The 25,722-nt window shown below is 42.7% G+C and overlaps 1 protein-coding gene across 1 annotated transcript in view; it reads right to left on the bottom strand.

Annotated features, from left to right (window-relative positions):
• The window catches only part of GRM4 (glutamate metabotropic receptor 4), a 1,152,011-nt gene that overhangs the window by 240,150 nt on the left and 886,139 nt on the right, over nt 1-25,722 (bottom strand). Inside the window, exon 6 of the mRNA XM_078644246.1 lies at nt 10,868-11,068. Coding sequence (XP_078500372.1) covers nt 10,868-11,068 — 201 coding nt within the window. The remainder of the gene's footprint in view (nt 1-10,867; nt 11,069-25,722) is intronic.

Here is a 25,722-nt window from a genome sequence, read left to right on the forward strand (position 1 = left end):
ATCCAAGAAAAATCATTGCAAAAATGCCCATAAGGATTCGCAAATTACCACCAACTTCTAGTTGGTGGTAAGTTGCGAATTCTTATGGAAAAGCAATTTATTTAAAATTCAAAGGTGGCATATGACGCTCATACATGCCCTTAGGGCATGTATGTGCGCCATATGCCCACACATGTCATTTTCAGGGGTGCAGCAGGGTGTTCTTGTGACACCCCTGCACCCTTGAAAATAATCGCAATTTGCGATTAGCAAATTGCTAATCGCAAATATCCCCTTCATTTCTATGGGCCTCCTGGCCCATAGAAATGAATGGGAAAATTGCGATTAGCAATTTGCTAATCGCAATTTAGGAATGTGTAGGAATCGCTAAAAATAAGCGATTTCCTACATACATACCGTTTTGCGATTTCTAAATAGCGATTCCTTAAAAATCGCTATTTAGGAATCGCTAAACGCTATGATGATACATATGGCCCCATGTCTAGATACAAGCAAGCTAGTCCCTGTTTTGTCGTGTTCACCATTACATGTCCATACATGCCAACTCACACGATGCAGCCGTGTGACACACAATTTCGGCTCCCATTATACGTCACCTGGTGAGAAGCTGTTCTCACATGGTGGCAGGGAAAACAAGCTGATAATCACTCTAAATAGTGTTAATCCGGCTTGTTTTCCTAAGCATTGAACAGCCAATGTCCATTAAGGAGTGTGAAAAAACCCCAGGACATCGGCACCAGACCCAACAAGTTTTATGGGAGGGAAAGGAGGGTGTTTGAGGGTGGGGTTAAAAGGTACCTCCTGGGTGCTTCTCGCACAAGGCCACACCCCCTCCTCACACAGTGAGATTGTTCTTCAAGTTTGCATTTATGCATGTCTTCCTGGGAGGCCAGTGGTCATCCGTACCTTATTTGAACCCGCCGATATCTCTTTCAATGCACCAGGACCCAGGTATGTTGGAGTTTTGTCATTTTTATCTTGTTTTATCCAGATAAACATAGATTTTTTTCTTTTTCTACCCTGGTCTGGTATTCTTTTGTGGTATTTTCTCTGTGTTACTGTGTGTGTATATACAAATGCTTTACATCTTTTCTCTGGGATAAGCCTGACTGCTCGTGCCAAGCTACCAAAGGGGTGAGCCGTGTTTATCTTTGGTGTCTAACTTCCTTACCCTGACTAGAATAAAGGTCCCTACTTGGACAGGATTCAAGCCACTGCCAACTAGAGACCCCCATTTCTACCAATGTTTAAAATACTCAATTCAGAAAATTTGGTTATCTGAATATCTAGATATGAAATTAACATGTGCAGCTAGACTGGCATCAAGAAACACTTCATCTGCTGTCCTTCCCACCTCGGCGGAATAGCATCAGTGGAAACAGCATTTTTCTACAGCATAATCAAATTTTGAAGAATTCCCCCCTTTCTGTTTCCAGGTGGAAAAAATCAGCCGCATCTATTCTTAGGCAAACAAACCATTGATTATGGCGAGTGTATGTGCAATGAAGATGACATCACAGCCTGCCTACAAGGATCACTTGCCTCCCAGTAGTAGCAATCAGTTCATCCACGACTTGAACATAAAGTTGGATCCTTGTAATCCTCTAAAAGGAAGAGTCAACTCTTTGGTATAAAGCACTCCCTTGCAGTGACGTCAGGTTCTGGGCAGCAGTCTTCACCACGCTGCGCGTGCATTGCCCTCCTGAAGAGGACCAGGCTTCGGCCAGGGGGAGAGGTGGGCACGCAGTGCCAATGCCCACCTTCACAACCAGGTAGGGGGGACTGGTTGGCTTGCTCTTCTCTCAGCCTTCCCAGAAACCTGTCACACAGGACAAAGCCATATTAATGAATAGGACTATGTTCCTACATAGGATCAGCAGAAAGGCTGGCAGAAGCACATCCAGGGACACCGGGGCCCTGGAAGGAGGAGCTTCGTGCCCAGCTTTGGCTGGAGCTCACAGCATGCAGTGGCATTAACAGATGCATGCCTCTGCTCTTCTAACCGGGCTGGCACACTACCCACCGCTGCCCTCAGATGCCCTTGTATCTCTGTGCTGTTGCTGCTGCTCTCGGCCTCTGCTCTGCCAGCCTCGTGTCTCCTCACAGATGTTGCACTAAGCTGGCTGCACACTTTCCCTCCTGATGTGCAAGCATTCTGCACCGTAACCCTCCTCCCCCCTCTGCCAGTCTCTGCACGCACCCACTGCCAGCTGTTTACCGCTGACTCCTGCGCAGCTGCAGGAATGGGTTGAATGGCATTAGTGACTGCTGTCTTCAAAGTGCTCTGTCTCATTACTCATCACTAGGCGCTATGTCTAGATACAAGCAAGCTAGTCACTGTTTTGTCGTGTTCACCATTAAATGTTCATACATGCCAACTCACACGGTGCCACCATGTGACACACGATTTCGGCTCCCATTACACGTCACCCGGTGAGGAGCCGCTATCACACAGTGGGAGGGAAACAAGCTGGAAATCACTCTAAATAGTGTATATACAGCTTGTTATCCGAGGCTTGAATGGCCGATGTCCATTAAGGAGTGTGAAAACACCCCAGGACATCGGCACCAGACCCAGGAAGTTTTTTTTAGGGGGAAGAGGGTGTTTTTTGGGGTGCGGTGGGGTTAAAAGGTACCTCCTGGGCGCTTCTCGGCACAAGTCCACACCCCCTCCTCACACGGTGAGATTGCTCTTCAAGTTGGCAGTTATGCATGTCTTCCTGGGAGACCAGTGGTCATCCGTCAATGCACCGTCACCCAGGAGAGGGCGCCCTTCGAGACCTTGAAAACCACAAACTGAAACAGTAGTGTTACGTGGCTCAGGCGCGAGACTCTTACTGTAGACTAGTCTAGGGCAGGCGGGAAACAACCTTTACAATGCAACTTTTACAACGCACTACCATTACAACGAAACTTTTACAACACAACATCCATTACATAGCATGCCATTACAACGCAACCATTACAACGCATGACACTACACCGCATACCATTACAACGCATGTCATTACAACGCAGTCATTACAACGCATACCATTACAACGCATACCATTACCATCCAACACTTACCCTACTGTTGCACCCCCTGGAGTTAGAATAGTAATTTTTACCCCTATATTATCCAACACTTACCCTACTGTTGCACCCCCTGGAGTTAGAATAGTAATTTTTACCCCTATACTATCCAACACTTACCCTACTGTTGCACCCCCTGGAGTTAGAATAGTAATTTTTACCCCTATATTATCCAACACTTACCCTACTGTTGCACCCCCTGGAGTTAGAATAGTAATTTTTACCCCTATATTATCCAACACTTACCCTACTGTTGCACCCCCTGGAGTTAGAATAGTAATTTTTACCCCTAAATTATCCAACACTTACCCTACTGTTGCACCCCCTGGAGTTAGAATAGTAATTTTTACCCTTATACTATCCAACACTTACCCTACTGTTGCACCCCCTGGAGTTAGAATAGTAATTTTTACCCCTATACTATCCAACACTTACCCTACTGTTGCACCCCCTGGAGTTAGAATAGTAATTTTTACCCCTATATTATCCAACACTTACCCTACTGCTGCACCCCCTGGAGTTAGAATAGTAATTTTTACCCCTACACTATCCAACACTTACCCTACTGTTGCACCCCCTGGAGTTAGAATAGTAATTTTTACCCCTACACTATCCTATACTTACCATACATGTAATGTAATGTTATGCGTTGTAATGGTATGCGTTGTAAAGGTAGTATGCGTTGTAATGGAATGCGTTGTAATGGTAGTTTTTAAAAATTCGTTGTAATGGCATGCGTTGTAATGGAATGTGTTGTAATGGATTTTGCATTGTAAAAAATGCATTGTAAAGATGTGCGTTGTAAAAGTATGCTTTGTAACGTCATACAACCGGGCAGGCTCCTACACGGGGCCTCACAGTGCAGCAGTTGTACAGATGTAGGTAGGCAAGGCTAGACAGGCCAACAGGGCAATCTGGCAGTGCCTGAAGATCTGCATACGCTGGTTTTCTGTGATACTGTTTTATGCTCACGTGGGCCCCGGTTTGTCTTTTCGATTGCTCTGATAATATAACAAGCACTGCCCCACACAAATGCATGCAATCTCCCATAACTTGCAAAATACCTATGAAGCATGTCTTTTACATGTTTTAGAACGTGGGCCACTTTTTCTCTCTCTGATGCTCTAATAGGGGCCACTTTTAATTTGTTGCCCAAGTGCATGTCTGTCCGAGTCCGACCCTGGACGTATGCATGCTGTCAGTACAGTCCGGAGCACCAGGGTCTAGTTACCACAAAGCAAGTGAGGAATGCTTAGCCATATGTTTACAGAAAGAACGAGCTGCTATAGCCATTTGGAGGTTGACATGCCATTTCATCTTCAGTAGCGAAGCGACAGGACCACTTAGTAATTGCTGGGCTCTAGAGGTGGATGAGCTTCTAGAAGCTCGAGTCAGTCTGAAGCCTGCAGCCTGGCTCTGGCTCAGCTTGAGGTCCTTTTGGAACTTCGAGCCTATAACGAGCTGAGCTTTCATGTGGCTTCTGGCTGCCACACTTACGTTGCCCTCATGCACAAAGAGGCAAAACAAAGCATTAACGTTTGAAATATAAAATGAGACGACGGATGCCCATTTTGTGGCTTATTTACATAAACTTGCGTTAATTTCGGTATCCCCCGTTTACCTACAGTGGGTGATCTTCATCTTACAGATTTGTTTTTAGAAATCCTCCTTTTTCTTCACTATTACATTTGAAAGCACCTTCAAATACAATTGGTCAGAATACCAACTGTAGAAAACCCGATTGTGTTTAATTTAATAGATTATAATGTTGCTCTTTATATGAGAATCTAGACCTCAAAGTTTTCACAAGACAACCGTCTTCACGTTTCATTAATTGCACTGTTGCAAGGGTGGCATAGGGTTAGAAATTATTCTACGTTCTTGTTTAAAAAAAATCAATTTTAGTAAGTACTTTTCAGTGCAGTGCTATAATGTACAGTATTATAATTCTAACACTTTCACGTGTTAAAAAATAAATTTTTTGAATTTTGAAGAGACTTAATCATATTTATTTTGATGTTTTTTGTATGTTTTGTACGGCAAACAGTTTCAGGTCTCTGCTCATGCACGTCCTCTAACAAGAAAAGCCAGACCCTTGGATGAGTTTTCGATCGGCTCGCCCTGTTAGTTTTTTGTCAGTTTGCCCTAGTACTTTCTTGGCTTGCCCACCTCTACTGACATTATGGTTCCATATTTGATCCGGGGCCGCTCTAAAAGAAGCCAAGTGGTGATAGCTTCTAGTCACGAGCAACCTGCCTCAGCCTCAGAGAGATATATTTATACTGACCCTCTTGACTGCCTCTGACCATACTGAGGTGATTTGCCCTTGGGTTCAGTTGGCATACATCACAACAATTGGCAAATTTAAAAAAAATCACACCTTTTGGCCCAGAGAACCATCTGGGCCCAGGTATGCTCTTGGTATGCCCACAATAGGTCTTTGCAACCAGAAAGCTGTGCTGTCTGGTGCTCTACCTAAAAATGACAACTGGAATAAGACCCTATCATAAGGTAGCTCCCCTTTGTTTACACTGGTATCTCACCTACTCATAACAATGCTGTTGCTGGTGAGAGCATGCTATGAACCTTGTTAAGTATGTTTCACTCAAGTGCATTTCAAATATTAATGATTAGAATGCTAGTGATTATTAGATCAGTGAATATTCTTTCTTTTTATACTACCGGAAGAATTCTGGCAGGATATAGGTACTGACACCAGTGAGTGGGGACCCTTCACCCATCACTGGTTTCCGGTGGCGTACAGCATGCACAGTGTATGATTGTCCAGCAGAATTTGTGTCTAACAATGACACCGAGTTTGGGCAGATGGAAAGCATGTTCTTTCATTTTCTATACTAACTGGTGCCCTCTCTGTCCTCTGGTAGTCAACCTGTTGATAGTATCTTTAGACGTCTCCTTAACCCTTTAAGTGCTGCCGTCGGCCAACGGTCGTCACGGGCACTACCTCCCCAGTGCTGCGTGCGACCGTTGGACGTCCAGTTCAGCACTGGATAATGGACAGCGCAGCACTGGGGAGGTATGTTTACGAAGCTCCTAAGGTGTTAAAGGGTTCATGTCTTGCATCCCCTACATGGACCAAATTACTGAGGGACATGCTGAAATAATTGTGTGCCAGTATCCCTCTCACATCAGAGGCCAATGTACTGCCCAAGTGTCAAGAGCAGCTGGTCACATAGTTTACCCACTGGTGTAGGATCTAGGTAGGGACAGCAAGAGCCAGGTCTCCTACAAACAAAAGAACTTCTAATTTTATTCAGATATTGCTTTTGGATGGTTGACATCTACTTTCTACTTCCTATTGTCAATGCTTGTTAGACCTGGCATCTTTTGACCTCTTGTTTTTGACTGGCCACTGAACTTTGTTTTTGCTAGTTTTAGGACTCTGGGCACGTCCCACTGCTGACCACTGCTAAAGTGCATGTGCTCTGTGTATAAAATAAAATGACATTTGGTTTCTCCATGATTAGCATCTTTGATTTACTAATAAACCCCTAGTACAGTACACTACATGTTCCCAGGGCACATGATACTAGTGGGCCTGCAGCACTGACTGTGCCACCCACATGAGTAGCCCTTCAAACATGTCTGAGACCTGCAACTACAGAGCCTGGGTGTGAGGTTTTCTCGACCTGGCAAGTTCTTCCACTTGTCAGCTCAACCCTTCTCTTTTATTACATGTAAGGCATGCCTAAGTTAGGCTCCATGGGCAAGGTGCAGTGAATTTAAAAGGTAGGACGTGTTTTTAAGTTTTACGTGTCCTGGAAGTGAAAAACTGCTAGATTTGTTTTTCACTACAGCAAGGCCTATATCTCCCCATAGGCTAGAACTGTAGCTGCCTTGTAATACTTTACAAGTGTAACTTCCAATTGGGACAAGATCGAAAATTGGAGTTCGGTCTCTCTGGGCTCAGATTTTAAAAACACATCTTTTAGTGAAGTTGGTTTTTAAATTGCAGGTTTGAAATTGCCACTTTTAGAAAGTTGGTAAATTTCTTTCTTAAATATTCTGTACCTCGACCTGTCCCTAAGATACATATCTGGGTTTTGATAACAGTTGGGCTTTGTGAATTCACTCAATACAGTCCCACACAAAGGGAGCTGTGGTGTGCCCTGCATATTAAGATGGTGTCGTCACCAGGCTGATGAACCTTCCGGAGCTCGAGTGGTGGGAAGAGCTGACACAAGCACATGAATAGGGCTGTGCCCACCCCCTCACAAAGAGCTGCATACTTCCTGCAGTTTGTCTGGAGCCTAGGCCAGGAAGGACAGGGTCTTGTGCACTACAATGACCTTTCTTTGAAGTCTCCCTACTTCAAAGGTTAAAATGGGTTTAAGTACTGGACCTCTGACACCATATACTCAGAACACTTCTGGACTGAGGACATTCCGTCAGGAAGAAGGGCTGCTGTGCTGCCAGGAGGGACTGACACTTTTCTGCTTGCTTTGCTGTGTTGGCCTGCTGCCTGATATTTGTTGCCTAGAAGTGATAGGACTGGACATTATTCTCTGCATTCTGCTATCCAAGGTTCCACAGGGGGTTGACTCAGCTTGCTTCCTGTTGCTGACATCTCAGGGATATCAAAGACTTCACCTGCAGCTTGCTACCAGCACCTGGGCTCCTCTGCTGTGAGTCCTGCCCTACCAAGTGGTGCCAAATTCAGTCCTGGGCCAACGGAGGCAAATTTGGTGCTGCAACCAAGAGACCAACACATCGACTCTGAAGGGTCAGTTTGGAGCCATTGCATAGTTGCGAAACGGACGCATTGGCACTGAGTGGCTTTTAGACTGAGCCATTGCCTTCAGCCCAGTGGTTCGACTTTGATGACATAGAATCAATGCATAATGCTGTTGACATTGACGCATCATCAACAGTGGGTCACCTTCAGGAACTGAGGCCTCACACCAGACCTATCACCTCCTCTGCATAATGCATCGCCCCGGAATGGCAAATCTTCAACGACCCTGCACTGCCTTAAGGAACCAATGCATCACCTGTATCCGTAATCCCTCAGCTCCCCTGCGACGAGCATCGTTTTCGATTTCCAATGCATCCAAGGCACAGTAAGGGGGTCTGCGTGATTCCTGTATGTATTCAGCCTGAGCTCCATCACTGTTGCACTGAACTTTTGGATTTGTCCCTTTCAAGCCTGACCAGTTAGCCCAATTGGAGTTATATACTTCTAAGCACTGCATTTTGATTTAATCTTTAAAAATTCATGTCTTGACTTGAGTATGTTGGCTTTTTCTCATTTTGGTCTTGTTTTACCTAGATAAATATCTGCTATTTTTCTAAACTGGTGTGGAGTATTTGTGTGGTGTTTTCACTGTGTTAAGCTACCAGAGGCTGAGCACAGGTAAACCTTTAGGGGCAGATTTACAAGCCCCTTGCGGCACATTTGCGCCACCGTTGCATCACTTTTATGATGCAGCGGCGGCGTAAATCATGCGCCAGTTTGCAACTTATTTGCAACGTGATGCATCTAGGCAGATGTGTCACATTGTAAAGCATGCGCCACATGAAACCTGTGCCAGGTTTCATGTGGGCGTTCCGTCGCAGATTCCAGCAATGCGCCACTCTTACGCCCCAAGATGCATCACGCATCTGCCCCTCCTGTGCCAGGGTGCGCCACATTGTAAATGCGACGCATCCATGGTGGTGCAAGGGGGGAATTGCGTGTTGCATCTGTTCTGGCGCATCCCTGCTGATTTGCAGAGATGCGCCAGACATTGTAAATATGCCCTGTAGTCTGTACTACACTTACCCTGACTAGAGTGTGGTCCCTAATTGGAGAGAGTGCGTTTCCCTGCTAACCAGAGATCCCATTTCTAGAACTGTTGTACAATATCTATCTACTAAAACACATTTTTTCCACATACCATCTTGAAGATTAGAGTAAAGAATTTCCTAATACATCCTTTTAGGACTTCTGTGAAGAGTTGAAGTATGAACACAAAATAATTAGCTAGGCCATATCCATCCACCTTCCTCCACTTCCATCCTTGTGACTTGTTGGTGCCCTTCTTGCAGGAAACCAGGTACACCTTCACTGTTCATGCTGGTGGGCAGCCCTTTCTGGGAGCCACTGTCTACCTGCTCTATCACAGCATTCTGCGCAGCCACCTACTGGCTGTTGCAAGTACTCTTGTGAAGTGTTACACCTGTCATTTGATGCTGTCATAAACGTCTGCTTCTCCTAATGAATTGCTTGCCCCACATCTTGTCTTATGGATCTCTTTATCATTTGATTAAATTCGAGTCACTCTGTCTCATCCACAATCCCTAGTGGAATAAAGGCCTTTCCTCTCATATCCACAAAAATAGCCCCTCGCTACATCTCCACTAAAATTCACAGAACTATCAAACCCAATCCAATATGTCCCAACAGCCGTGACAATAACCAAGAGTGGTCCCTGACAGTGCTGGTCTAAAGCGTGGCAAACACAAATACAAGTATGGGATGCGCTGTGTCTAGAGACACCTGCCCCCCAGTGCAGAAGAAAGACAAGCAGGTCCCTGCAGCCTCTCTGGTGAAGAGGGCTAACCCTAAGGTCATCGCCATTCCTAGGGCTTTGGGTGCCTATCAGGCAGACAGTCTAAGGAACATTTTTGGGGTCCTTCACCACATTAAAGAAACCTGATCCGGTGCGTGATGGAGAATGGAAGCAGAGCAGGAGGTGCAACTAGAGAAAGCAAATGAGGGTAGCTAAAAATAAAGAGAAGTAGAACAACTGAAGGGTTAAGGAAAAGAGGTAAAAACACTGAAACTGATTGGAAAGGAGAAAGCCGGGCCACCAGAAAAGAGGAATGGAGGCAGAAGAGGAGATGGGAACTAGAAAGAAAGCAAAACAGTCAGTGGAAAAAGAAGAGGACACGCAGATGGTGTGGATGAGTATAGAGACATACATCAGTGGAAGGAAGGTAGCATGCAGAGCAATGCTTGGCGGTGGAGTGATGGTGGCTTAGAATAGAAGGCAGGTGGTGAAATGGAGAAAGACATGTTCGTAACTGAGATTAGGAGAAAGGAATTAGGGGCGACCTGAAGAAAGCCGGTTGTGTGGATTGGAATAAACAAGTGAACAGAAGTGAAGGAGTGAAGCAGGGAATGTATTTGGAGTGTGGGAAGGAAACACAGGAGGTGTGGAGTGAAGGAATTTGGGGAGTGCTGGCAAGGGGAGGCAGAGCTGAAGGTCGAGCACAAACTGTGTATTTTCCTAGATAATGTTCGCCTCTGATTACAAATTGGCTGGTAATTTCTATTTGGGTGTACACTCCTTTTCTTGATCTAAATCATATTATGGGTTGGGCGAAAACGGTGCCCCCCTGATTGGCTACAGTTAAAACGGGGTGCACACTAGTTAGACAAATAGTGCTAAATAATATTCAAAGGACTGCTACTTGAAATCAAGTACAGATTGCACACCCACTTATTATGGCATACCGCTAACAGTAACTGACCAGTGGACAATTTCCATATGTGTCAGCACGCCCCTTGCAATCAGGGCCCCGGTGGTCCCTCTGTGAAAGGAATGGGGGTAATACATGGGTTTAGAGCAGCTTTCAGTTTCATATATGGCTTGCATATTGGCCACCTTCCCAAACACCCACACCTCAGATCTAGCCACGTGGGACAAGTTCAAAGCAGGTCTTTGGCTTGAGGAGCTTGCTTTTTCAGGCACTGTGAGCCTATGCATACGTCCACCAAATGGCATTCATGGCATGTTTATCTTTTTCTAACAGAATGATCATGGTGACAATTGTCCTGATGGCAAACCTGAAAAGTTGACGGTCCGGATGTACTTGAGCAGCTCGACGCCGTCCACTGGATCCATTCTGGAGCAGAGCCCAACTTTCCCCGGACACAACTGCTTGTGCATGTTATGCAGGGCGTGTGCCATTGCATAGACAGCATCGATTACAAACTGCACCTTTCCCTCCTGCTCATATGTGGAGTCTTGTCCAATGCGCTCGCGGTCTGAGAAAAGAGACACAATGAGAAAGAGGATAAATTCCTCATGATCACCGCATCAAGACAAATGTACACAACTGTCTTCTGGATCCTACTATCAAAGATGACCATGCTCAGCTCATCTTCACCATTCCTCTGGATCACCTTATTCAGTGCTAGTGCAGTAATCCACACAGCTACCACATGTACAAAAATCCTGGACAATGAAGTTCTGCAGCCCAGTTACATACCTCACTCCTAATCCATTTTTCACAGATTGTCCACCATCAGCATTCCTGCACCTTTCCTTACTGATTCTCACATTGAGCACTCCTGCGACATGTTACATAGCTCCACAAAGCTCTATACAGCTTCTCTACTCTAAATTGCCTCTTCCCTTTCATTCAACAATTCCTCACCATTGTGAGAGATTGTTATACATTTTTATTTTTGTGCATCAATAACAATGAGCAGATGCATTTTCTCACTTAGGTTTACATGTATACACTGATGTATTGTTATTGCTTTCAGAACGAAATGCCTCTGATATTTAGGGAAGTTTTTTTTATGTATGTTGGTTAGATCGCATTTTAGTGCAAATACCATCTTGTCCAGGATGGAAGTCATCTTTGCCACTCATCCTATTTTTCCCCCTGTCCACCTTCTCTCCTCACAAACTCTGCAGCACACACTCGAGCTAAAATGTAATGGTGTGTTTCCCCTGTTATTGTTATTCTGATCTCAAATATGTTTTCCTTATTCTGCCATGATTTTTAACAACCACAAGGTATTTCATCCAGTTCATTGTGCCCCATTCATTCACATAACAAAGTTATTGCCTAGTTATGTTCTAGCATCTCCAGGCGACATTAGCTTAGAGGGGCTGAATACTTATTCATGTAGGCCCAGATGTACAAAGCCATTTAGCATTTCTTAACAGGCCGAATTGCTTTTTTGCCCTGTTAAGAAATTCTAAACGGCCTTTTCAGATGTACAACGGGCCAAAACCAAATTTGCGAGTTCTCTACAGTACAAATCGCAAATTTGCGACCTCGATTTAGGAATCGCAAATAGCAATTACCTATTTGTGTTTCCTAAAGTACATATACAAAGCATTTTCTAAATGTGAAATGGGCATTTAGGAATTGCAATTACTATTGACTTCAACTTGATGGTAACCATGTGCAAAATACATTTTTATTACATTTGCTCAGACAGTGGTCTCTGTAATTTCATATGCATTAAAAAGGTAAGAAAGCCCACGATTTTAGGGACAAGCATTTCTGAATGCAACTAGGTATGCTGTCCATTTTCTATTGATTTTGCTGCCCACTTAGGGCTCAGCATAATTTCTGATTTTTGCATACTCTGTATAACTCTGCATTTGAGAGCCTTCATGGCATTGATTTGTATTACTTTAATATAAATTATATAATAAAACCAAACTCTACATTGATCTAGAATGCAATTATTGATTGGGCCTCACCATTTATTTAATGATTTGTATTTTTGATTTTGATACCTGAGGAGGTGCCTTAAAGTGAGGACGCATTGCCTCATGAAATTTAACACAGTCTCCCATCCAGTGAAATGTCGGAGGTCTGTTTAAGGTACATTTTGGGGTGTCTAGATTTTGTGTACCATTTTGCTCCCACACCATTCTACAGTGCATCACCAAAAGAAGTCCTACAGAACCATTTATTTCCTGAAGCTCTCTCATTATCATCAATGTACATCTTTCTATATTCTCCTCAAATATAGCAACAATGCACCATGCAGATTACCTGTTCCACAGGCAAAGTTAGTGGCTGCAGAGTCAGCATTTGAAGTAGGAGTAACTCACGAAATTCAGTGAGCCTAATCACACGGAATTACCCAAGAATTCTGTGAGATTTTCCCCCAACTTGCACCCTCATGTCCAAAATGGATGTGAGGACATATTTGTCCTTAAGAAATAGTTCTAAATGCAGTAGAACATGAATAGCGAGCATGAACGAACGCTCACGATCGCTCTCGCCAAATGTGCTCTTGCAGTAAGCTTCCCTCCACCCCCAGTATTCCTGATAATTACTCGAACAGAAGTAATCCTATAATTAGCGGTAATTTCACATCAAAGAGTAACTACAGTTTACCAAAATGACTCAGATTATGCCGGTGTCATTGAAATTACGCCCAGGCCAAGGTAGCAGCACACACTGGTCCGCTGAGCTGAGTTGCAGCTAGCAGCGCTGCAATTTTTTCTTATAGAATTTGTTGCTTTGGGAATTAATCGATGCTCTCAGCAGAACATCAATTTACACACTAACTAGGCGGGAAGGGTAGTTCAGCCACCCTTCAATCGCTTTGGTAAGGGACTCAGGTCCACAGCTCTACAAAAAAGATACTATAGGTAAAGGATACAGGTTAGCACGCATACAGCCCTTCACAATAATAAAATATTGCCCTAGCAAAAATGATAATATTTTTGGTACAGCCATTGTTGTAAAGGTATCTAGGACCCTATTTAAATATTCCCGATTTATGCCCTTGTACGGTTATATCAAATCATATCCTTATAAAGGAATAAGAATCATACCCATATTAAGTCATAGCCAATGCAGTCCAAATACGGCAAGGCTACTCCCATAGACTCCTAGAAAGCACAACGCGTTCTTAAAAAACCAAGCCTCCAGCAGCCCGGGAATTCCCCCTGCTTCTGTATTGATTTGTCCTAGAACTCCTGGAGTCCTGAAAGAACTGCGAGTTCTTAGTGACGTCTTATGTCCAACCTTACGTCAAACTCGGCACCTTCCAGGTATAAATATACCAGCATCTGCCCTAGCAAAACACACGGTGGTTTGGAGCAGATCGGCTATCTACTTGCCCGACGCCCTGCTGTAGCGAGTGCCGAAGGAAGCCGACCCTCCCATTGACGCACTGAGAGAGACGCTGTCTTTTCTCCTGCCGAGAAATCCAGCTCCAGTGTTTCCCTGTCACCCTTGCGGGTTGCTGGGAGATCGAGTCCTGAGAGAGAGATACAAGACCTTCTTTATTCTATAACCAAGGTACGGAGCTGATTAGACCCTTAGAGAATTCTTGATTTAGATTCTTGGCAGAAACTATCTTAACTTAAACTGCAGCTCATTTACTCCTTCCCACGTACTAGGCTTAGGTTAGGTACACCGGGGTAGGCGTATCTTAGAAGCACCAGTTGAGTACGTTCAGTCATGATTTTATCAATGTATATATTTTATCTATTTTAAACACTGTATGGCTCAGAAACCATACCATGCTTTTACAGTATTATTTCATAATACTCCTTTTACTGTACACACTTTACTTTATAACAAGTATTGCAATTGTAGCAACTCACTTCTCTTGCATGAGAAAGAAGACTGTTCAATAAATAACCTCTTTTATTGAAAACGCCCGTCTCTCTGTTTCTCTGCACTTCTGGTGAAACTAAGCATGCATGATTGACTGAGTAAAATAGTTTTCTATTGTTTCCGCGACTCTGGAGATATACTCCTTATTCTGGAGGGAGCAAAGTTGTCATGTTTATGCGGTTGTCAGAAACTAATCCCTTCTTGTCTATTCAGGAAAGTTAACACCTTCTTGTTTACTCGAGAAAGCTTCTAGTGACCTCTGAGCTAGCTGGCATTCATAATTAAGTCTAACATATTCAATAGAGACCTAGTCGACCTAAGTCCTACGTCTAAACTATCGTTTATGTTATTCCAATGCGCAGAGCCTATTGGGAGTATAGGAACTACACTACACCGTCAGGGCAGGCTGGAATTCAACACGAGCCCAATTCACACAATTATATCCCTGGAATTCAGTATAAATATCTATATATATTCAATAGGAACAAAGAAGCCCTTGCAAGGGGTAATCCTCCACAGAGGGCTTAGATTACTATGCCAGACCTAGAATCCTTCTACTGCAGCACTCAACAAAATCCTCAAATTGGGGACACAAGCAATAGGGGTGGGGGGACAGAGTTAGGGGAAGTATAGGCTCAAAAGAAGCAGTACACGATGCACAGGTCAAAAAATCTAAAATGGTACAAATTACTTGCTGAACACCGTGTGATTAAAAAAAAGAAAAATATACAGCACAGACACTTTCAGCAAACACAAAATGAGTCATAGCAGATTGGAAGTACAGTCGGAGCTGGACTGGCCTATACCCAGAGGGAAACAAGGCAATGCCTGAAGGGCAGATCTGACAGGTCAGAGTGTGGGCCATTTTGGGGCTGTTTGTGGGCCAGTTTTATTTTGCTGCTGGGCCGTTTTTCCTGTTGATTTTCCTGTTACGACCACAAACATTGATGTAACAAGCACAAATGTCTGCAGTCATGCAACTACACATTGCAAAACACCTGAAGAGCACGTCTTTACAAGTTCAAAACGGCCAGATTTAAAGTGTGGGCCACTTGGTAGCTATCTGATTTGCTAAAGGTGCCAATTTTATTTTGGTGCCCAGGCCTATTTTCTGCTCCAGTCTGACCCTGCCTACAGACTGGCTGACACAAATCAAAACAAAAGCCAGTGGGGCAAGAATCTGCCAGCAGCGTGACCTGTAAGAGGCTTCACTTCAATTCATTTAATATTTATGAAGCATTTGTACACTGCATGGAGAATCTTGACTATGAAGCTGCTAATAAAAAATGAAGAAGTAGAAAAAAGATAAGAGGAGAAGACAACCAACCATGAACTCAAGAGAACAGTAACGTTTTGAGGGCCCATTTAAAAGAAAGGCGATTCTGCATACTGCAAGTGTGCAGAGGGCCACCATCCTGTATCAAAGGGCATAAGTATCTGATGGACAGACCCCCATTGAGGTTCAGCTTGAACCATGGAGCGTGCAGAAGAAGCACTATAGCACCTGGAAGATCTGCCTTTAAGGCCAGTACATCATGTATAGGCCCAAGATACCTTTTCTTCTATAGGTTCAATTTACAAATGCTTTAGAGACACTTACAGGGGTGAAAAGTAAACCTTTGGTACTAAAACTGAAGAAAACGTGCCAGAAACAGCAGAGAAACCTACAAGCTAGGTCTACATATGACACAAAAAGAAGTGACTTAGGGCCTTAATTAGAGTGTGGTGGAGCAGGATACACATGTCCTATCCGTTGCATTACAAGTGCCTTACAGCCTACGGCACTTGTAAAGTGGTTGACAGTAGATCTGCTCCATTTTGATTAAGTACCCCATCATCAAACTTTAAATGAGACCCCCCAGGTTTTGATTATGTGTGGATCGGAATTACAAGTTGGGTGTTATTTAATGCCCACACTAATCACCCGGTGAGTTAAATACCTCACCCTGTGTTAAATTTCAGTAGATCAAACCTGCCGGAATCTAGTAAAAGAAAAGAATACAGTAGTTAGGCCTGGGTGGAATTTCAATTATGTTGGAGTAATCAGAGTAATTTCATTAATTCCATGTTATGCTTTGACTCAGAATTACAGATAACGCAATTTCAGTATCTTGCAAAATTAAGAGTGATTTTGAAGAAAATAAATCTTCCAATTAGAGTACAATGAGGGTGAGCGGCTACTGTTTATGTTCTGTTACAATTAGCACTTTTTTCTTAGTGCAAAATGCATCCTCACATCCTTTCTGGACATGAGGGTACATTGTGTGCTAAAAAATAGCACTAAATGCTAGAAATACGTTGGGGGAAATCCTACTCCTTGGGTACATTTAGCGAGCAGTTGCTCCTGCTCACTAGTCATGTTCTATTGCATTTAGTGCTATTTCTTAGCACAATATGCATCATGGTGTCCATTTGAATGAGAGGGGGAATTGTTACACTAATTAAAAAGCGCTATATGCAGAATATCTGTTCTTGTATAATTCTGTGTAATCTCACCTAATTACGGGGTAATTCCATATGATTACACTACACTGAATTACCATATATTGTGGATTTTTATGCAGTAAGCACCAAAATCAACATGTTGTTCCGCATAAAGGTGTGATAGGGGTTATCTATTGCATTTGCTAAATAATGAAAAATCATTCATTATCAAAGAAGTCCGGAGGAGATATACAGAAGAGGGCAATTAGGCATGTGATAGAGAAGTGAGGGATGAGGCATGAAGGAGAGAGGAAAATGAGGTATTATAATGGAAAAGGAGCACAGACATACTGAAAATTAGGACAAGAGAGGTAGAAAATATAGATGAGAAAGAGAGATATGGTGGGAGATGGAAAAGGAGACATAAATAAGAAAGACCAGAAGAATACAAAGGTAAGAAAGGATTAGTGAAGAAAGAAAAAATAGCAAACTTCAGGAAAAATAGAAAGGAGGAGGTAGGAAGTGAGAGCGAGGGATGAGATTTTGAGGTGAAAAGGCAAGGGAGACTGGACTGTGGAGAGAGAAATGGAAGACAGCAATAGAGAAGGTAGAAAGAATGAGAAAAGATGGACTAGATTAAAAATGACAAGGACAGAGAGAAAGTAAAGGAAGAGATGAACCAAGAGGATATGGGGTAGAAAAAAAAGAGAGAGCAAAGGGATGAGGGTCACGAAAATAAAATGAAAGAGAGGAAGGACATTAAGACGAATCAGTGAGAGCGGCAAGAAATACAGTGGAAAGGGTAGGGGTGTGAGAAAGTGAAAGGGAGGAAGGAGTTGAGGAGAGGGGATGGTGAATATATGGAAGGGAGAGCAAAGACAGGTACAGTGAGAAACTTAAGAATCCATAAACAGAGAGGCAATTATCATTAGTATAGAAAGTGCAGGAGTGCGGTGCCTTTGTCTGTAAAGTGCCCACTATCCAAATTGGTGCACTCATATTACCATCCGAGGAACAAGGTGGGGGAATTTTCCGTGCTTTTATTGATGCCAATGACACTCGTTCTATGACACTGAGGTCTACATTTCTCTTCACCTTTATAGGTTTTCAGAGAGGGAATAGCCACATTATATATACACCTTCCCATATTCCTTTTTTCCACTTGTCATTTTGCGCGAGGGCAGAGCTGGGAAGGCATATTCTAAGCATCTCTTCCCACAGGTTAGAAGGGGCCACCTTACCACCTGTATATTTACAAGATACATTGAGTTTCTTGCATGATTTGTCAGTCAATGAATGGCCAACAAAACACAGGTTATTTGTCGACTTGGATGCATATGTCAGTGTTGTTGCCTTACATATTGTATTGTTTACACAAGGAATGTGAATTAGTGGAAAAATAAAAACTGAGAAACCACACTGGAGGAACAAAATCATGGAAAATCAATTTTAAGGAAAGAAAAAAAACTGAATATTTAAGGAAACATTTTAAAAGAAAGATAATTTAAAGGAAAAATCAAAAATTGCATGAAACATTGGTAGAGTTTAGGGCTAGAGAGGGGGTTATGGATTCAAGAAAGGGTGATGTTCAGCGCTGATGAGGGATATTTACGGTGAGGAATGGGTGGAGTTTATGGGTGGTGAGGGTTTTTTAGGTATGAGGAATGGATTGAGATTAAGAGTGGTGATGGGTTTTTTTAGAGTTCAAGAAAGGGTGGAGTGCAGGGGTTTTTGGGGTTTTGGAGGGTTCACAGATGTGCGAAATTTTGTGCTCAGTAGGGTTTTAAAGGTTCAGTGATGGGAAGAGTTTAGAGATTATCAACGGTTTTTAGGATTTAGGAATGAGTGGAATGTAGGAGTGGTGGGAGGTTTCAGGGGTGGATGGAGTTTATGGGCAAATAGAGTTTTAGGCTTCAGCAATGGATGGGGATTAGGGATGGTGAGGGGTTTTAAGGGTACAGGATGGTTGGCATTTAGATGTAGAATGGGTTTTAGGGGTCAGAGATAGGTGGAGTTTAGGTGTTGAATGATGCTTTTTACGGTTCACAAAATTGTAACATTTTGGGGTGGCGAAGGGCTTTAGGGTTCAGGGATAGGTGAATGTTTAGGGATAAAAGGGCTTTTACAGTTCAGGAATAGTTGGAGTTTGGGGGTCAGAAATGGGTGTAGTTTAGATCCGGTGAGGGGATTATAGTGGACAGGCATGGAAGGTGTTTAGGTGTGGTGAGTGGTTCACGGAAGGATGGTGTTTAAAAGCATCCAAAGTAATTGTATGCCAATGTAAAAGATGTAAATTCGAAATATTTTCCCATGAAGTAAAGCTCTGAAATAAATTCCTCTGACAAAAATGTTTAACAATTTGAGACCTGTAATCATTTTATTAACACATTAAAAATAAGCATGGAAATGCCAATTTGAAAAAAAGACATTCTATGAATTGTTTTTTGTGAAATTGTAAATGTCATTGATCCTGAAAATTTCCATTAAACAATTTAGGTGAAATGGTTCCTCAGTAATGGTATTCCATGAAGTAATTTTTCTATGAATCACATACAACCCTTGTTCTAAAAAACATGGCAGTGGATACAATTTAAATGTCACCAATGGATTACGCTGTATATTTATATTGAACATGTATGTCTTTAAAAATTAGATTTAGGCCTTCCTTTGCAGATTGATTGGCAGCACCCTAAAACACTTAAACAGCACATGTCAAAATGAACCACACTTACAACTTGCCATAATACGCCCAAAAAAGGATAGCTTCAACAAGTACTTCCCTTGAGCTGTAAGGCTTGGGCACACACCACCAACTCCCCACGCAGAAGACAAACACTGCTTGAGTGGCAGCTCAGCCCAAGTTATCGCCCCGAATTGGAGCGCGAGTTTTTCGGGTTTAAAATTCCGCTGCACGCAGCAAAGATACTTTCTATCAATGCTTTGCACACATGGTTACATATTTCTGTGTATTGCAGTGCTGATAACGATGGCTGTTTTTTTTCTTTCTTTTCGTTTGCGGCAAGAGAGAGAATCCAGTGTGAAATCCACCTTAAACAGGATCCACTCCCAATTAGTGCTCACTGAAAAAAAGTGTTGAAAGGTGTGTCAAGTATCATTTCGAACCACAAATCACTGCAAGATTACTGGCTGACTCGTCCCATTACACACAGTCCACGAGACGATGGGCAGCCAATAACAGAACAATGATGAATGATTTTCCACCAGCCAATAAGAATGCTTTAACTACAGCAGCTGTTTCAAAAATTATTTTCAACTTCTTTAAGCTGAATAACAAAGAAACCTGAGAGCATATTATCAAGATTGGCGTTAAAATTATCGCTGGTTTAGCGGCAGAAAACTGCTGCTAAAGCGGCGATAATGGTCTTGATAATATGCCCTTGAGAATTCCAATAGAAGCCCAGGTTCACACCAGAACATGGACTTCTATGGAATTCTCAAGGGCATATTATCAAGCCCATTATCTCCGCTTTAGCGGCAGTTTTCATGCCGCTAAACCAGCGATAATTTTTAACGCTGTTCTTGATAATATGCCCCCTCAACTTTAGTGGATAATTTGTTATGCTTTGACCTAAACCAAATGGTCGCTGTTCCCACCCATCAAGCTGGTCACACGCCTGATGGTATTTTTGTAAATTTTCGGGATTTAGTCCTACACGATAGTCTTCAGGTTATTTGGTCTGATCATAAGGCAGTCTAGTTTGAGTATTGCTTTAAGCCAATAAAAACAGCTATAAAATCAGAACATAAATGTAAGTTGAACAGGCCATGGAATAAAATAAATGATTTAATAAAAAACTTAAGAGTGTTCAACCGTTGTTAGTAGGTAACCCAGATCAAGCTGCTGCGCTTTATTCCAAATGGATTCATGAGGCAACTATGACACTTGCACCAGAGAAGAAAGTTATTAGACATAGAAAAAGTTCTTCTGCTCCTTGGTTCTCCGAGTAATTACGTCTTAAAAAGAAAGTGTGCCATTTGCAGGCAAGGAAATGGCGAAAACACTATGCCCCTGAGAAAAAGAGAGATACAAAAAACAACTTCAGGAATATAAAAATGTAATTATTTCTAGAAAACGAATTTCTATACCAATAAAATTAGCTCAGCGGTCAATGCACCACGCGACCTGTTATAGACAGTGTCTAATCTATCAGATCTGGTTAGTCTGCCGTCTAAGCCTCGATCACAGCTTTTTGTGAGAATATAGCTAGTTTTTTTTAAAACAAAGTTGAGGCAGTTTATAAAGAACTTATTTTAAATAAGAGTTCAAATAGCCAGCTGCAGGTCACCACACAACAGGTTCTATGCCAACAGTTCTTAGACTGTTTTCCACCTATCTTGCCAGAACATATGTTGGAGCACCTTAAATTAACTAAATCTGGCGCTCCCACTGATCCTTGCCCTCCTGAGTTGACACACAAAATAGTGGACCGGATGGTGCATCCTTTTTTCTTAATGCTCAATAATATCATAACAACGGGAACTTTTCACCTGGAATGGAAAAACGTTACTATCTTACCTATCATTAAGTAACAATCCTTAGATCCAGCCAAAGAACAGAACTATCGCCATATATGAAGACTGCCTTATCCAGCTAAAGTACGGGAAAGACATCTTAATTTTTATCCTACTTAGTTGCTGACCAACAAGACATCTTTGATGTGGCTCATTTTGGTTTCAAGAAGGCCCACTCGACAGAAACTGCTCTACTTATTGTGGCAGAAGAGGTTAGGGGGATTCTGGATCAGGGAGATAGTGCTGTGGTGGTCTTATGACACGGTTAGCCATGCGATTTTGAAGCAACGGTTATCAGATATAGGTGTCAAAGGCACCGCTTTTCAACTACTATCCTCTTTTTTGGAGGAAAGAACACGGTCTGTTAGCTATGGAGACTTCAGGTCAGAATCTTTCTGCCTGTCTTGTTGAGCTCCACAGGGTTACTCTATAAGTCCCACCTTGTTCAATATTTATGTGGCCCCTCTGGTGAGCTTAATCAGATCCTTTGGATTTTTTACACTTTCATAGGCGGACAACACTCACATTGTCGTTCCTATAACTAACAATATCAAGGAAGTAGCTATGCGTTTTAAAAAATACATTGGAGCTGTAGCTCTATGGATGGGGAGCCATTGTTTGAAACTGAATGCAGCTAAGACAGAGATTCTTCTCTTTGGATCAGATTCTTTTTTTTTATCAATCCTGGTGGCCTGAGGAATTGGGCATTGTTCCCAGCCCAGAGGCTAAATCTAAAAATCTCGAACCGATCTTTGATAGTAAATTGTCATTTAGAGATTAAGCCAATCATCTTGCATCCTCCTGTTTTTACACACTTAAAATTCTGAGGAAAATTCTCCCTTTTTTACCAATAGAGCTACAGAAAACAGTAATCTCCTCCTTGGTTCTATCACGATTGGACTGTTGCAATGCCCTTTTGGTAGGTGCACAGTACGGCATTATAAACAGACTGCAGAGAATACAAAATGCGTCTGTTAGAGTTTTGACTACGATCGAAAAAATCTGAGTCTGTGACCAAAGCTAGAAATAAGCTTTATTGGTTGCCCATTAAAAAAATAATATATTTTATAGCTTTAGGCATAGCACATAAAGCGGTGCATTCTCAGGGCCCCAAACTTCTTAGATAAAAACTGACCTGGTATACTCCCAAGAGAACTTTGCAGTCTACGAATTCCATGACTTTGTAAGTTAACTGCTTTAATAAAGTTAATTGGGGAGGGAGACGCTTTGCACTTTCTACATCCGGTTTTTGAAATTCAATGCCTATCCTGTTGAGAAATTGCTGTAATATTTTGGCTTTTAGAAAACCTGGCTTTTTAATCTTCCGTTTTAATTCCTAGATCTAGTTTTACCTTTATTTGCAAGCAGTGCCAAGACGCCTTTGGGCATACACTGCGCTTTATAAATTAAAATCAAAAATCAAATCAAACCAGTTCTGGTTGTTGGAGAGCAACTAATAGGAATCGCTGAAACAGCTGCTGTTTTAATAATCTTGACTCAATTCTCTCACCGAGTCGGAATAGGCTCTGTAGTTATAATCTTGGAATTTCTGGGAACCTATGCAAAAGAGCAATGGGCAGCCCATTTGTCCCTAGATTAGTGTTTGGTCCATGGAGACTTTGCCATTACGAAAATTAGTGTGTTTGGATCAAAAATCCAAGTTTTTGCCCTCAAGTCAAGCAGCAAAGCGTATTTATGTAGTGTTCTTAGCCATGACTTTCTCCCAGGGTTTAATTTGTAAACAAATTAAAGCTGGTGACCAAAGCTCTGTTCAGAAGCCTGCGGCTTGTGCTATTAAATATCTGCATAGTCTTCAACCCACTTTATGACTCTTTAATCCAGCACCAGACACCCTCAGCCCCTGTATCTCACTTTTGCAGGTTCCTGCTTTCTCCCTTTGGGATGGTTTTTCCGTCTTTCTCTTCCTCATTCATTCAACTTTGGCTTGGGAAACATTTGGTGATGAAAAATAAGTGCCAGTTCCAAAACATGAGTGCCAGTGGGCCCTACCAGCAACCATTGGCTCAAATTAAGCACAGGTCATTTCATGTGTAATTAAGAAGGAAGAGTCTACCATTTTTGCATTTTGGTGAAAAATGTCACCAGCTACTGACAACTCCTTTCAACCAAGGCCCTGCCACATGTACAGCACCTGCAGTTGATTGCCTGCTGTAGAATTTAAGCTACAGCACCACAAATGTTTGCATCTACAACATTCAGTCTCACTCCAGTTAGTCCAAGTGCAGAGTTAGAGATTCGTACAAAAATCCTGATCCCACTGCCAGGGTGCTCCATCAGTAGTTGGCCTCAGCCTGCTCATTGGCCATACCTTCCTTAAAAGGAAAACGTCAAGTCAATACAACACTAGAGGTGGAACCTTCATTGCATTTGTTTTCAGCAAAGCCTTCTGCATCCCTAGAGCCTAACGTGGTCTATAGTTTCTTTATTCCATTCAGAAATTGGCCAAGCTTGAACTTCAATCCATTCCAAAAGCAGCCCATTGTGTCTGCACATTAAACCATAGACCTAACTAGCACTATTCCTGTATCAGAACTAACTTTAGCCCATTAGAAAGCCAAACTGACTTCCCTTTTGCCCTCTTTGTGGAGGTAGAGAAGGATACTATTGAGTTCTCCTCGGTCGAAAGACAGGACATTGTAAGAAGAATATTCATCTAAACACATAACACGTTAGCAAGCAATACAGTTCTACACCAATTTATTCTATAGTCAATCGATCATCTTCAAAAGGCAGGACTTGCATTGTGGTCCCAGCAAACTTTGCATAAAAGTTTTTGACAGATGCATCGCATCCCTTGCCCAATCAGCTTTCATGATACAAGGGTTTCCCCGCAGTGCTACAATGAGGTTCAAGTATGTGTCCGAGATGAGTCATCTTGATAATTCCTCCAATAGACCTCACAGGTCCACTTGATCAAAAACTGGTGAAATATGGAGAAAGCAGATGTACTGACTACACTTTTGGCAGTATACTTCACCAACGCGATGCAAAACAAGGCTAGTGTCAATGGTGAGTGCGCCTTCCGAAAGCCTGCCAGCTTAAATGGTGATAATGATTCCTCATCAGTCCTCCTTTGACACTTCGAAAGGATGCGCCTCTGGGATGAAAGCCACATTAACAGTGACATCCATCAATGTAACCATTCAGGAACACGTCGGCTCGGCTTGATTACCTTTCCTGAGTATTAGGACTATAAATCCTCCCTTCCATGAAAATAATGGGGTTGGTGTGCTGGGTGAAGCCTGGCTGTTAATCAGAGTTGGAGGGAGAATGGAGCCATAACAGGAGCAATGTGAGTGACTTGAAATCAGTCTGCTATGTTCGGTGGAGTGAGTTGAGTTGTGTGATTTATAATTCGTAGTGTTCTTGTAATGCTTCAGTATGTCAATCATTGCGTTTTGGTAAATGACGGCTAAACCATTTACGGTTTACTGTATAACACTGCTGACATCCATGGCCAACCTCCATTACAAGCTGTGTGCTAACCTCACATCAGCAATTACATATATTCCAAGTATTGGCAAATTGAAGATGGGGAATTCTCTACCTATTTCAAGTGGGCTTCTGATTGCCGCCTAAGAAATTAGGCATGACAGGAGGAATGGATATTACTACACCTGATTCCTCTTGTAACTCCTCCGTTTTAGGCCTGTCGTCACCCGGGAATATCATCCGCCTTTTTTAATAAAATTTCCAGTGCAGAGGTAACAACATGGATGCAGTATTCATGTATGACTTGTAATTTATGATTCTTGCCAAATCAGGAACCATCCTTGGAAGGAGAGCTTTAGAGACTTAGCTCACAGTAGGCTCTTCTTTACAAATAACTGTGCACCTTGGTGACTTTAACCCTTACATTTACATTACAGATAGGGCTGACTTGGTTCATTATACATATTGCATTAACCATGGGGGGATGACGTCCACCCGCGTGGTACCCTGACTCGAGCCCTGGATGTGTCCCTCACTTTCTCTTCACTTTTTCTCAAATAGGATTTTTAAATAAATCCATACCAGGCGTCCACTTGTGTCTTCCCTTGTGTGGGCGCTTCTGCGATTGGGTAGGTCAGCTCCATTGGCTGAGTGAAAGTGGATGAAAACTTCAACTACCAGCAGGCATTGAGTGTAAACAAGAAGGCCGGGACTTGACTTCGCAGACCCGTGCTTCTTCACACAGTCTAACTCACTTACTCTTCTATTCCCCCGCCCTATGCCTGTGCCTGCTTGCGCCCTGCACGGCTCTGCCTGTCTCTAGTCTGCACCCCCTGCCTGCTCCCCTCCACCCACCAATGAGGCCTCTTCCCGCCTGAATGCGCCGCCCTGATGCTCGGATCGAAC

Source organism: Lissotriton helveticus, chromosome 5_1 (genome assembly GCF_964261635.1).
Source record: "Lissotriton helveticus chromosome 5_1, aLisHel1.1, whole genome shotgun sequence".
Lineage (NCBI taxonomy): Eukaryota > Metazoa > Chordata > Amphibia > Caudata > Salamandridae > Lissotriton > Lissotriton helveticus.